At 39.4% G+C, this 15,272-nt stretch overlaps 1 protein-coding gene across 3 annotated transcripts in view; it reads right to left on the minus strand.

Moving 5' to 3' along the window:
• Window positions 1-15,272, minus strand: part of SLC12A1 (solute carrier family 12 member 1) — an 87,994-nt gene that overhangs the window by 13,887 nt on the left and 58,835 nt on the right. For all 3 annotated transcript variants that reach the window (XM_019968881.2, XM_070797600.1, XM_070797599.1), the window contains exons 20-21: window positions 12,147-12,229; window positions 2,175-2,318 (exon numbers count right to left, since the gene is read on the minus strand). In XM_019968881.2, coding sequence (XP_019824440.1) covers window positions 2,175-2,318; window positions 12,147-12,229 — 227 coding nt within the window. The remainder of the gene's footprint in view (window positions 1-2,174; window positions 2,319-12,146; window positions 12,230-15,272) is intronic.

The raw sequence follows: 15,272 nt of genomic DNA on the forward strand, positions 1-15,272 counted from the left end.
CCTGGCATCTTGTGAGTCTAAGGTAAAGCCACTTGAGCTATTTGAATCTCTGCGAATGAGATGAAAAAGCCAGGAAATATGGATTAAAATTACCTCTTCTTGAGTTACAGTTAAGGGTGTACATAAAGTACTTAAAAATATTTTAATGCTATTTCCGCCCTAACATGGACACAGTGAAAGTGTACCAGGGAAGTAGGGCAGTGTTTACCAGAACCCTCATTCCTATTCGCCAGTAGGTGTTTCTTTGCTACACCCTATGTATTATTTCTCATTTCCACATCTTTGAAAGTTGTGACTTCATTGCTCTATTTCAAAGCGGTAGTGTCAGCATCGTGCTTAGAGCAGAGCTGACAGCCTCGTTAGAGCTTCCTCTCTGATCTAAGAGGGTCTCAGGATGCTTTGTTCTGTCTTTTGCTGTTTCCAAGGTGGAGCTGGTCAGTTCTGAAGCAATTATCTCATATTGTTTCTATCTCAGGACTGCTAAAGGAGGAAGTAAATATCTTTACCAAGTGGACCAAACTCTGCCCCTACTTACAAGCAGATCAGAGCATCCAGAGGACTCCTGTATGAGTGCCTGGAGGCCGAGCTGGTCCTGATCTAGAACTCCAAAGAGTCCTCAACTGACAAAAGCCCAGAGCAGTAAAGGGGCCTACTATCAGAGCTGTGCTTGAAAATTTAGGCATTGAAACAAAACATAATTTTGCTTTTCTGAACAATGAGACGTGTTGACTTTCAGAGATGTATGTTTTTGCTAAAAGTATTGTCATGCAGAAACGGGGTTCCAAAATAAATAAGTTCCACTTTCACTAATAAGGACCTTATTACTTCTCTCCTCCCCAACAGCTAGAGAAGAGTATGGGCTATGACTTCTACATTTTCCATTGCTTCTCAGGTTGTACTGTTGCACAGAGCAGATTCAATGGGTAGTTAATTCTTCTCATGACTACATCAAACAATTGAAAAGGAAAGATGATAGTAGTTAGCATCCGGAGGGTCTCATTCTAATATTTATACCTGGAAAGACTTGATGTACCTCCAACTTAAGATTCAAACACATCATTTTTCTAGAAAATGTCATTTTAAGGAAGGTAATACCTAGTAGGTTCTCCCCTAGGCAATCAAATATTTCTGGCACCCAAGGGTACCTCTAAGTATTTGAAGGGGAGAAATGTTTGGTTTTCTCATAATGCTATGTAGATATACAAAAATGTTGTATTACAGGTTAAATTTGGTCCTTGGGTCATAGTAGGAAAATAAGAAAACTGAACCAAACCTCTTCCAGAGTAAAGAGATGGCCTCTTTGAAAGATTGGGTCCTATCAACCTAGACCAGCAGCCTGCTAAGTCTCAATTTGGATCTTGCTACTTGACTTGGAGACCTTGCCAAAGAAGTAATATTTCCTGGGCTTTACACCAGTGAAGGACTTCATGAACTACAGGACTATTTGTGCGTGAAAGAAATGAACCTTAACATTCTAATTTTCTACCAGCAGAGGTCGCTATGGACCTCATGAAAAAACTGTTTCTGCAAAGAGAGCAATTTTCAAAAAAAAAATCAGTCATTTGAATCACCTATTTATAAAACTTATAACAAGATCTCATTCTGTGGTCCTCCATTCCTGGGATGTACACTGAACATTCAGAGATAAGTGTACCATCTAGCCAAAATCTGCAGGTAATTAGTGTCTATGAAGTTCCAAGTCCAGCATTCTGGCTTGTGATAAAGATGGTTTTGAAATTAGAATTCTACCTGGATCCCTTTCTTGCCTGTACCAGTCGACTTTCAGTCTCCTGAAATGTCTGCAAGGTGTGTGTGTGTATAGATAAACCAGTTTCGGTATTAGGTCATGAACTTCTATCCCCTTTACATCTTAACTTAGAACTTTTTTTTTTTTGCTTCTTATGGCATTCAATCTGCTTACCCACTATATATCTTAGAAACTAAATATTATTTTAAAACAGAGAGTTTTTACGGTAAGATGTTACAAAGGGGTGAATGTTGTTAATAAGTGACAATAGCTTCTACCTTTTAGCCATACTGTCTTCTCTAAGGAAATGTCTTTTAGTCCTTACCTACACACAATGCCTCCAGTATCTTAGATATTGACTACTGACCCCTGAAGATTCATTTTGGCTCATTTTGTAACTTTTCTTGTAAATCTTAAAAGCACTTACCTTTCTTAGGAGTTGGCTTAGTAATGTTCAGCTTGCCAGCTTTTTTAAACAAGCCTCGGATGCCTCCATTTCCTTCTTCACTTTCATTGTCTTTGATGGTGGCTTCCAAAGCCAGCCGCTCCTGTTCTAATTTCTCTAATTCCTCTGATGAAAGAAGACAAAAATCACTTACTTAACTCAGGACAACAAAGTTTCCAGAAACGGTCTTACTAATGATTTCAATATTGAAAATGGTGTGACTATGCAATTAAATGATTATTTATGCATAATATGATTTTTCTGAATGGTTTTTTAGAAGTAACACGTATCAATAAATTGTATTCAGAAAGTAACAACTAGCTCAGAAAACTGGCTCTGTTAAGTTATAATACATGAGGACACAGTTTTTTATTTGTGAGGGCAAAGGAGGAGGATTATTTAATGCCATCTTTATTTACTACTGGCAAAACAAGATACCAGATCCACTGTATGTAAGATCTTGTACACTGAAAGCTACTGATTTACTGATCTGAGCTACCAGATATTTTACAACTAGGAGTAACAAAATTACAGAAGTATGCTGGGTGTATATCAGACACACAACAGTGCCTCCTGAATTGAAACATGAAACTAGAGAATAAGAATTAAAGAAAGAGAACCAGATCTGATAATAAACTTACAGTGAAAAATATTTACCACCACCAAGTCTTTCCAATAAGTAAAATACTTTCTAGAGTGAGTGACCAAAGCAAAAGAAATAAAAGCTGACATTTCTGTGCGCCTGTCAAAGTCCACATTACTAAAAAGGGCCTCATGACACTTGAGTCTGCAATAAGAGTCAAGCTGTATAAAATGTCCTGTCCAGGATTTAGACCCGTTCTCTAAGCTTTGATGTTGGGTCTGGATGCCTTTTATCTTTCTTGGATTCTGATGGTGACAGAAAGTTCCTAGCTGCTAGGTAATGCACTGCATCCCTTGCTGGCCTCAACCCGCATGGATCAGGGCAGTCATATGACTGTGTTAAAGACTGATGGACATTCTTGCTTACAGTGGTAAGGTGAGAGTCTTGTCAGATCCCTTCATCTTCTTGCCTGCTGAGAACAGAACCTTAGAAAATGAGCTAGGTTTGGAGGAAGAGTAGAAAACCTAGATTCAGTGTTACAAAACACTAGAAGGGCTTCTGTAAATGTCAACCCTTGGAGCCCATTGCCTTTTCTTTCTGGGAAGTGAAGCTATACAAACTCTAGATTTATCAATTATGTACTAACTAAATCTGTCAGGACAGTTACATCCCTAGACGGTGCTGTTATTCAGCTACACAGAATTGTCTGGCCCCTTTCCAGGTGCCTGCGATTAATCTTTTGCCAGTGGCATGAGATTTAAGGTCAAATCATCCATGTGATTTCCCCAAAGCTTCAAAGGTTCTCAAGATCAGCAGCTATAGAAAATCTAAGAAATAAGATGAATGGCATTAAAGCTTAGACAAGAGTTGCTTACGCCTGACTTTCGAAAGGTGAACACACGCTGTGTTGCACTGGGGTCCTAACCAATTACAGCTCTGCTGCTGGCTTCATGTGACATTGGGCAAGTCACTTACTTTTCCTACGCCTCTGATTTCCTATCTGTGAAATGGAAAATCATAACCCCTCGCCTTTCCCACTCCCTAGCTTTGCAAAAAGAATAAGCAACAAGCCCTGCATGGTGCTTTGTTGCTCCTTAGAGAACAAAGCAATGAGTACATTTCTATAGGCAGTGGATTTATGCAACTTCTAGAAATGGGCTTAGGCATGCAAAGCATATCAAGGACTTTGAGAAGCCTGGGAGTTATTTTAGAAGTTAATTATTATTGTACTTTCTTCGGGTGCCAGGGTCTATGCTGCATATTATTCATTCCCAAACAACTCTGAGAAAGCTACTATTATTATCCTCATTTTGTAGGTGCAGAAACTGAGGCTCAGAAAGTTTAGGTAATTTGTCTGATGTCACCCAGCAAATCACAGGGTTCCAGTGCAAAGGAGTCTGCTGCTGCTGCTAAGTTGCTTCAGTCATGTCTGACTCTGTGCGACCCCATAGATGGCAGCCCACCAGGCTCCCCCATCCCTGGGATTCTCTAGGCAAGAACACTGGAGTGGGTTGCCATTTCCTTCTCCAATGCATGAAAGTGAAAAGTGAAAGTGAAGTCGCTCAGTCGTGTCCAACTTGTAGCGACCCCATGGACTGCAGCCTACCAGGCTCCTCCATCCCTGGGATTTTCCAGGCAAGAGTACTGGAGTGGGGTGCCATTGTCTTCTCCACAAAGGAGTCTGCTTGACTCCAAATTCTGCATGCTATGCAATGTGAAGACCTTCTGCTGTTGGCTTCTTGCTATTATTTCAGAGTTGTTTTATTAACCTCCAACTCTTTATCCTTAGATGAACCTAAACACTCAGGTACATGGTGTAATGCCAAGCTAATTCCCCAAAACTCTGGTCTCCTCCAAATTGCCATTTTAAATAGAAGACCCTAAGGATACAGGTACATATGGCAGGCTGCCCCAGAGCAGCAGCTTCACTGTCCTGGGTGATGGGCCCCCAACTGTCGCCCACTCTGTGGGGTATGGCAAGGGGTCGGCTGTAGGGTAACCTATTCTTTGCAGTCATCTGGAAGGCAAGTATTTGCTGAGCTCCTCTAGGGGCAACTGCAAAGTTTGCACTGGAGAGAGGATTCTTTTCCTTTTCTTTTCTTGGCAGGCTCCAGCATACCCTGTGATTAGCCACTAGTTGCCATGTTTTTTTGTCCTCTAATTTGGACAAAGGAAGGGAAAAATAAATTCTCCTTTGTAAAGGGTTCGGCTGGCTAAGTGAACCGGGAGCTGCTCCAATAATGTGCTCGGAAAGTATGTGCAAAGCCCATCCTGGACAGAGCAAACTGCAAAATCCCAGGCCTGCGAGACAAAACCAGACTTTGTGTGAGCGAGTCAGATTCAGCAGTTTCCTCAAAGACAACAGAGACAGAGGTTGACAGAATCCATTCTAAAGGCTAAAGTCTGCCTGCTTGGACATCTTGGACTTTCAGATCCACACAGTGGTCACTCAAAGTGATTTTGCAAACTCTTATTAAAGTTAATTCTTAATTATGCACTTTGTAGGTGATCTAAGGCCTCCTTCTGTGCAGTCCCTCCTTTTCTCTTTTCAGTGCTAAGTAGAAGTGACGTTTTGATTATCTTTTCTCCTGCATTATCTATGTGGCCCACCGCTTGCCTCTGTTTGCATGCGAAATCACGAGTAGACTTTGTCAAAACATTTCTTTCAACTGGAGCACTGGCTAGCTGACTTGTAAAAGTGTGCCTTTAATCACCGGAGAGATAAGGCAAGGGAATAGGAGTGGATAGATGTGATGATTGCCATAAGGCTGCCTGAAAATTACTCATTTCATCACCGCTACCATGACCACCACCACAACCATGACATTGTGATACTCAGGATTCACAGTGCTCTTTCCAATAGTGCCTGATTTCATCCCAGCATGAGTACTAGGATGAAAGCAGAGCTAGTAACATTCTCCCCATTCCCCCCTCCCCCATTTTACTGTGATGGAAACTTGGGTTTAGAGAGTTCAAGTGATTTGATCGAGGTTGCACAGCTGGTGACCCCCATCTTCTGTTTCCAATTCTAGTGTTCATCCCTCTACTGTCCTTCATCAGTAATCTGCTCTGACTTCCAATATCTCCCTGATGAAGCAATACCCAGTCTGCATGTTTTGAAAAAAAAACCATCCTCAAATTTCTCAGGCAAGAAATTTCTATAACATTTCATATTTTAATAATATTCTTCTTCAAACTTTATTCCACTGACTAAACTATGTGGCATGGAATAGAGTTTTAAGATACATGTCTATTGTAACCCCACTAATTTGTAAACTCCTGGAGGGTAGCTTATGTCAGATTTCATTTCCACCACTTATTGAGAGTTTACTTTGTGTGAAGTACAATGCCAAACACTGTGCAGCCATCATATCCTTTAATCCAAAACAACAAACCTGTGAGGTAGGTATTACGGTTATTCCCATTAGAGTAACTGAATTTGAATCCAGACCTATCTGACTCCAAAGCCTGTGCTTAGGCTTCCCAGACTCCTGCTCAAACATTCTTAGATGTGTTCATGCCTCACTAGTGCCCATCACCGCAATCACTCAAGAATATTTTGCTGAAATAAAAGAACAGGTCAATTCTGTTTCATTCATGACAAAGTTATCTCTACAAAGGAACAAGAACAAGTGAAGGGCTGTCAGGGGTGGGGTGTGTATAGCGTGTATGCATGGAGGGTGTTGGTATAAAAGACAACGTTTGAAAGGAGGAGAGTTCATGCCTTGTACAGAGTTACAAGAAGAGGGGCTGAGAGCAGCTAACAGTACAGATCAGGCTCCACATGACAGAGGCAGGGCATGTGGGATTAACCCTAAGGATGAGAGATGAGGAAAGGGCTCCCTACCCTGGAACTGGCCACCCCCTGGGCACTGGTACGACTAGGAATCTTGCGTACTAGATAGTTTCATATTATATCATATTTACAAAGCCATACTGCTCGGGAGAGAGAGTAAGAGCCTGCATTTCTCTCATGCCAAGATTAAGAGCATCCCTGGGGTTCTAATGATGGGGCAGAAAAGCATAGACTTTCAGGATCTATCCGTTGAGCGAGAGTTTCTGACCAAGGCTTCCTACATACCCCAAACAGTTCTCACAGGAAGAACAAAGAGTGGAGCCTGAGCTGTAACCTCATGCAAATGCCAAAACCACTTGAACAGTAGTTGGTTTATTTTCAAGTGCTTTATAAATTGATTATATAGTAACCAACTGCAGTGACTATTTTGAAATTCAATTTAGTTGTCAAGATTGCCTCGAATGGTCTATTTCCAGTCTTTTTTTCCCCCCCTCTTTTAACATGTCTTTTAGAAATAGGCAGGATTCTACAATTGAAATTCAGTCTGAATCTTCAGGATAGAGAGTAGTCAATTACCTGACAACAAAAGAGCGAGCAGGGAAACCCACTGAGGAGTTGCGTACCCTCTGACTTCACAGCATCCTTTTTCTTTATTAATTATTAAATTATGATTCTTTCTTGGTCAATCAACTCAAAGCTGTAAATGCTCACATGAATCAGTGTGCCGTACCCGAGGTGAAGTTTAGCTGAATTGAAGGCAGGAAGCAATCCTGCCGTGGTCGCCTTCCAATCAAGTGATTATTTACTACACTGCCATCTGTCTTTATTTTGCTAAGCCACTCCATCAGACACAGCAGAATCCTCGCGCTCCAAGATGGTCATAAATCGTGCAGTACTTCCACGGAACACTTGACCGCAATATATTGCGAATCACGTCTCATCACCTTATTTCCTACCAGTACAATTTGGACTCTATGTTGTAGTTGGCAACTTGCTAAATACCCCTGGGAAGTGAGCAATATGAAATATTGCATTTTTTTGTGTGTTGTCAGGCAATAAATTAACTTCTTAAGAGAAACTATCAGCCATCAGTATTGGATGAGTTGCTGCAGTATACAAGTTATAATGCTATGAACATCAATCTTATTTACATAAAAAATTATTCTCCTCACATAAGCCTGTGACACAGTATAGAAATAATTGTCATTAGCTGGTAAATTACCTATAAAGTTGATTTCTATTCACTGCTTTATTAACTACACTATATGAGCACTCTGAATTGCTAATATTTCCTTTAAATTATAATCTGTGATGACACCGTGGTGTCGGTGTTGGAAAAGCTATGATGATAATCATTAACATATTGTAATGCAATACTTAAGATTTATCAGGCTCTTATTAAGCCCTGTATTACAGTATAATACAATGAAATGAAAGCTTATTTCTTCCAATTCAAAATCTAATATGAAGGTTGTGGCATAAATTACATAAACTTCAAAACAATGCATAGAAATGTGGGGTGAAGTTAATTTCTATCATTATGCCGCTGTTTTTCTGCAGGTTTATGTATTTGTGTAATGTTGTTTTGGTTTACTCTAGATAATTGGTACTTATAATTATTTTATTAGCATCCTACTGCATTTTTACTTCCTAAGAAGCAAAAATATTTCAAACATCAAAGTTGATATAAATCAGATAATTCCCTTGGGAAATTAAAAGGGGATGCAGTTCACTGCCAGGATTCTTTCAGAAATATACAGAATTTGCTGGCTATATTGCTTTATAGAACTAAATTGACAGGGCATTTTGGCAGATGGAGCAGTGAGGGGTGGGAGCCGCATCACATCTTTCAGCCTGAAGAGATCAACATACAAAGCAAATGTGTAATTTAATACAAATTATAGTTTGCATTCTTATTTTTTAGATGGAAAAACAGGACAACTCAAAAGGCAGGAAAATTAAATTAAAATGTAGAAGTTAATAAACCAGGTCTCTTAGTATTAGGTTCTTGTGATTGTCCGCAGTGTCATGTTTATCTTACCATAGTCAAACAGCCCCTACGCTGGGTTTTTTAAGGAACAGATAGAAACGGCTTTGTTCCATTCCTATCTCTCAGATTTCACCACTGCTTCTCGTTACATAAGTCATTGTCCTCTAGTTCTCTTTTAAAAGGTAGAATAGAGGCTTCAAATAGACACAGGTTTGAATCTTAGCTCTATCAATTACTGGTGCTGTGAATTTAGTTAAGCCTCAGTTTTATTAGCTGTAAAATGGGGACAATGATTGTATTTGCCTGATAGGGGAGTTGAGGTGATAACTGTTGTAATACGTGTGAACATGAAGCATAACACATGGCACATAGTAAGTGCTTGGAAGTGTAGCTATTATTGCTATTAATGCATTACATTCTATTAGGAAGGAATATGAATTAATCATGACTACCACATAGAATTAGTATATCTGACCTGAAGATGTAAAAGGTCCATGAAAAAGAAAAGGCTGAAGGCATGAAAGATAACCTTAACACAACAATTTTACATAGAATGGATTCTACTCTGAGTTTTAAAGTTCTTCATGCAGAATTATAGAGTATACATATCAGATAGTGATTCTCCATCTTATAAAAATGCTTGATTTCTAATTTCTTCTTCTTTCTCCTGCTCCCTTGCAACAAAAGAATTGTTACATCATAAAATTCACCTCATTCACTCATGGTCCCTTCTATTAGGGTAAGACAGAGGTGAAATGGCCAAAAAAAAAAAAAGACTCTGAACCCATCAGCCACTTGCACTCTCAAATCTCTTGCAGGCTTTTCCTTTCTGTGACCCTACCCAGCAAAACCCTGATCCTCTCAACCCCAGAGATCAAATGTCACTAGAGAAAAAGCAGACAACTAGCAAAATTACTCCAGCTTCACAGAGAGAATTGAGAATATTGTGAATGATCTTCCTCAGTTTACCACTCCTGAAAATCCACATAACTCTTCATCAATCCTCACTTCTTTTACTCCAATTTTAGAAGATGAAGCAGTTTTCTTCTGTGTCACACCAACTCTTCCATCCATGCCCTTCCTTTGATTCTTCCTGCTCCTCCAGGATCTTATTCCATGGCCATCTCTTTCCTACTCTCTAGAACCCATTTCTTTTTTTCACCTAGAAACAAACACTTCTCCTATTCTAAGGTCTATATAGACCTCCTCAACCTTATTCTTCTCCTCGGCTCCTAAAGTGGGCCATATCCACATTCTCTGCTTCATCATCTCGCATTCTCTCCCTAACCCACTGCACTCTGGATCCTGTCAACACTGCTCTACAGACATTGTTCTAAGATTGTCTGTGCCATGTCAATTATATTTCCTTTGCAGTTTACTGGTATTTATGCTGATGGTTCACATTCTGAGCACTCTGCTCCCATGACTTCCATGACAAGACAGACTCCTGGTGCCTTTTTGTCTCTGGCCACTCCTGGCTTGGTCTTCCTTTGGGACCTTTGTCTTGTGCCTTGGGGCTCTCAACTCTTACACACTTTTTGCGTTGTATTTTCCAGTGTCACAGTTTCAATTATCATCTTAATTCTGATGTTCCTTGTATTCGTTTGGTAGAGCTGCCATGATATATACCATATATATATGGGCAGAACACAACTGAAATTTATTTTCTCACAGTTCTAGAAAATAACACCAAGGTCAAGGTGTTGGCAGGGTTGGTTCATTCTGCGGCCTCTCTCTTTGGTTTGCAGATGGCCATCTTTTCCTTTTGACTTCATGTGATCTTTCCTGTGTGCTTGTCAGTGTCCTAATCTCTTTTCATGAGGACTCCATTCACATGGGATTAGGACCCAACCAGGGACCTCATTTTACCTTACCTATTTGATTAAAGACGCTGTCTCCAAATATAGCCACATTCTGAGGTTAGGACTTAGAACATACAAATTCTGGGGGTATATAATTTGACCCAAAACATCTAAATCAACATCTCCAGTTCAGATTTGTTCTTTCAGCCTGGGACTATCTAACTGCCTATTGGACATTTCCAGTAGGATTTCCCGTAGGACATCTCTTCATTACACCTACTACTCTTCCTCGTGTGGTTCCCATTTCCACTAATAGCACCACCGTTCATTGCCAGCCAAGGAATCAAGGAATCTTTTTCCACTTGTCCCTCTCTCACATCCCACACATCCTATCAAACCCAAAAGTCTGCTTTTTGTACCTCCGAAGTACACTGTCCTTTTCTCTCCATCCCCTGAGAGAGGCTGCTCTAGTCCAGGCTGTCACCTGCTCTGACTTTGATTATGAAAATCTTTTTGATTTATATTTCTGTCTCTGGTCTAGTCCTCTTCAAGTCCACCCTCCATGTAACTGAAAGAGTAGGAGATCTAAGACTCAAATTTCACCATATTATTCCCTCCCTTCAAATCTCTTCAGCGGTTCCTCATTGTCCATAGAATATGGCCCATGCTTTTTAATATGGCAAATGAGCCTTTTGAAATCAGGATCTTTTATCACCAGCCTTATATTTCACTATGATCTGCTTCAGTAATATGAATGTGCTTTCGGTTGTCCATATTCCTCATTCCTCCATAGTCTCATACCTTTGCTAATGCTCTCCTCTTTGCCAAGAATGCTGTTGTTCAAATTCTCGTTGTTCTCTCTCCAACCATTGCCAAGTCAGCTCCTACTTGGCCAGGAAGCCTTCCTGGAGTTAAGTGCCCCTTTTCCCTTTTCCATAGTACCCTATTAATATACCTATTATCACACTAACAGTGCACCCATTTCCCTTACAAGGCTATGAATCCTTGTCGATACAGACTCTTAGTAGTCTTAGTCTGCCCAGCGCTGCAGTATACACCATACCTGGCACACAAGAGGTTACCCCCAAGTATCCTCCTGTTGTAGTGTCATCTTGTCAGTGGACTCCATTGTGAAGTTCAGCTAAAGAGTGAGTCAAGGGTCAGGGCCCTATCCTAGTGTTTTACTGACTCTTTAGATGTGTCCTTCACTTTACACACAAGAGGGTATGTTTATACTCTAAGACTTAACAAGGAGTTTCTGGAATCCTCTACAGGGAAAAAGCAGAATCACTAATCTGAATTAGTGTTTCTGTCCCTGACTTAGATTAGTGATTCACAGCATGATACATTCAGGCTCATTTCCATATGAGCTACAAACCTGATCATAGACTCTTAAACAAAATACATGGGTTTCCAAGGAAATAATTAGTCTTCATTTTTTGAAACATCTTGCAAAAATTAATTTGGCAGTTTACTTCACCAAAAGTACTTATTTTTAGTGATACTAGGTTTCTGGTTTTGTGATGAGAAGACTGATAACTGCCCTGAATTATTCTATATTTCTGATGAGCCAGACAAACACCGCTTATGTTAACAATGAGAAAAGCACAGGGAAAGGGTACACAGCTCGTGTCAGGGCAAGAATGCTGTCCTGACAAGAGCTCTGTTGTTAGCAGGTTTTGTCTGTGCTGGGCTCTGCACTATCCCCTTGCACCTAGAATGATGCCAGGCGGGAAGGAGGTGCTCAATGAATATCTTCTTGGTGAATAAAGAAAGTACGTACCTTGCACCTGAAGAACCTGGGAGATGTCAAACCCTTGGCTGATTCTGACTATGACAACACCAATCTCAAAATCAAATGCATCGCTGAAAGTGGAAACAAAACGGTTAGCGATTTAAATGACTCACTTAGCCCTCAAGATTTGGACCCATACTAAACTTCTATGGATTTTAATGTAATTAAACTACAAAAATTTACTTTTGAACATAGCCAAGAGTTGATGCTTTTTCTGCTCGTTTGTTTTCCCTTTATGTCTTTTAAAAATGTATTCTGAGGAAAGGTAACTAACTCTTATTCAAACAATACTATCAACTAGAATTTTAAGATTAGAATTTTGATTATTTAAAATATTTCATTCTTTTCTAATGTAAACAAAGCTATCATTGAACAGAAGTTTCAAGGCCACAAAGACCCTTTGAAATTATCAGCCAGACTGCGTACCCATTGAGGGGGAATCCTACAACATTTTTGACAAAATGTTCCAACTTAAAAATGTCTCCAGTTCCTCTAAGAAACTTTCATTATTGACTTTAGAGAGACCATTTGAAGTAACACCTTTTCAGAGCAACTGTGTCCTGTTGAAGTTAGCTATTGTATCTTCTCTAAACTCAACCCAATGGAATTAGACTATCTAGAAAGGAAAGAAACACTAGCTCTTTTATCTCCATCCTAATAAAATATTTTCCCTCCCCTTAAATATGGAGCAGACCAGCTGGTACTTTGAGTTCATTTGAAATATTCTCCTTGGGAGTTCCTTTGTTTAATCTTTTATGGATCTGAAAGCCAAAGAGACTTTTCATTTGGTCACCCTTTCCCAGAAACTATGGAGATATGCAAAAAAAAGTCTCTTGCCAAAGTAAACCTGAATTTTCAAATAGTAATATAAATAAGTTCAGTATTTATTATTCAGTATAGTAAGAATATCCGTTCAGAATTTGAACCATAAGTGAACTTCACTTAATATAATATATCCATTCTAGCAAAAGTACCACGAAGTAATATCCTGATAAATCCTGTTTCTAAGTGTCCTTGATTATAAAAAGTGGACAGTGTGTTCCACAAAAGGTATCTGAATTCTGTGTTAGGCAAAATTATCCAGGACCAGGATACTAGTATAATGACAAAGGTCCTTAAAAGTAAAATTTGGAAGCAGAGGATGAGGTCAGAGCAATGTCATGGGAGAAGGACTTGACCCATCAAAAGCTGTAAAGATGGAGACAGAGGCTATGAGCAGTGGGAAGCCTCTAGAACCTAGAAAAGGCAAGGCTAGGAATTCTGTCCTAGAACCTCCAGAAGGGAAAACAGCCCAGGGAGTTGGTATAAGACTGTTTTTGTTTTAATCGAAGTATAGTTGATTTACAATGTTGTGTTAGTTTTCAGTGTATAGCAAAGTGATTCAGTTATATATTGATATTCTTTTCCATTAGAGATCCAACCAGTCCATTCTAAAGGAGATCAGTCCTGGGTGTTCATTGGAGGGACTGATGTTGAAGCTGAAACTCCAATACTTGGCCACCTGATGTGGAGAGCTAAGTCATTTGAAAAGACCCTGATGCTAGGAAAGATTGAGGGCAGGAGGAGAAGGGGACAATAGAGGATGAGATGCCTGGATGGCATCACCGACTTGATGGACATGGGTTTGGGTGGACTCCGGGAGTTGGTGATGGACAGGGAGGCCTGGTGTGCTGTGGTTCATGGGGTCGCAAAGAGTCGGACACGACTGAGCGACTGAACCGAACTGTTAGTTTATTACAGGATATTAAATATAGTTTCCTACGCTATACAGTGGGACCATGTTGTTTATTTTATATATAGTAGTTTGTACCTACTAATACCAAACTCCTAATTCATCTCTCCCCTACCTCCTTTTTCTCTGGTAACCTTAAATTTATTTTCTAAGTCTGTGAGTCTGTCTGTTTTGTAAATATGTCCATTTGTATCATTTTAGATTCCACAAAAAAGTGATATCATATGGTATTTTTCTTTCTCTTTTGGACAGTCAGACTTTTAACCTACACGTTTGTAAGCTAACACATTTGTGTTGTTTTAAGCTACTAACTTTGAGGTAATTTGTTATGACAGCCCATGAAAACGAATACAGAGTCTAATTAAAATTAAATCATACTTATGAATATTATGAAATTTAAAATCTTTTACTCAAACAAAATGGTATCAATAAAATACTATACTACTGTAGTGATACCCCTTTATGTTAATAATAATACTGTGCTTTAAGTCATTAAAAAAACAAAACGAAAAAGTTAGAGAAATACAAAATGGATATCTGACTGTCTTCCTTCTGTATTGACCCCATTTGCTGTGGTAATAAAATCACTTCACTTTATCAAGCCAGCTAAGTTTTATACTAGTACAAATTGATCCACCTTAACACTAACTTTTATTACCAATTATTAATTTGTATAAAAGCCAGGAGTCTCCCCAGCTTAATATTACTGGGTTTGATTATTTTGGTAATTTGAAATTTTAGAATATTTCAGATGGTAGGGGGGGTTGGAAGATGAACTCAGATAATTTTATATATCATTATGGACTCTTTGACTGAAGATTAACATATTTTTTCCTTTTTATTCCACCCCTCTTTGTTCCTAAAGATGAGGATGAAACCTTACTAAAGAATCAGGATAACAGAGTGTGGATCTAGTCCATTTCTAAGAATGTCTGGTCAGCAACTAACTGTGATTTTAAATATATCAAAAAGCTGTTTGCTAAGCCTGGCAAAATTCTGTCCCTGATCACCTGGTTTAGCTCTAAGCTACTGACCTTAGAGTACCAGTCGGAGCCAGATAGCAGCACATGGCATCCAGATGTCATATGTTTAGGGAACACAGTTCAGGAGGATGCATTTAATACGTGGGTTCCCCACCTTAGGAGGACTGTTAAACGATTGTTTGATCAGTAATGCACATAATTTCAGAAGATGAAAATTATTTTCTTGTATTTCTTTTTAATAGAACTAATATGGGGATATTTTGTTGTGTTCCCTAAATCTCCCCCAAATAATGGTAAATGTGATGCTCATTCTAGGAGAGACCGGAAGACAGAGCCTGGTATAAGAAGCACTGGGTATATACATGCTTTGAAGGGGAAAGGAATTTTTTCCTGTGTATT

Source organism: Bos indicus, chromosome 10, assembly GCF_029378745.1.
Source record: "Bos indicus isolate NIAB-ARS_2022 breed Sahiwal x Tharparkar chromosome 10, NIAB-ARS_B.indTharparkar_mat_pri_1.0, whole genome shotgun sequence".
NCBI classification, from domain to species: domain Eukaryota; kingdom Metazoa; phylum Chordata; class Mammalia; order Artiodactyla; family Bovidae; genus Bos; species Bos indicus.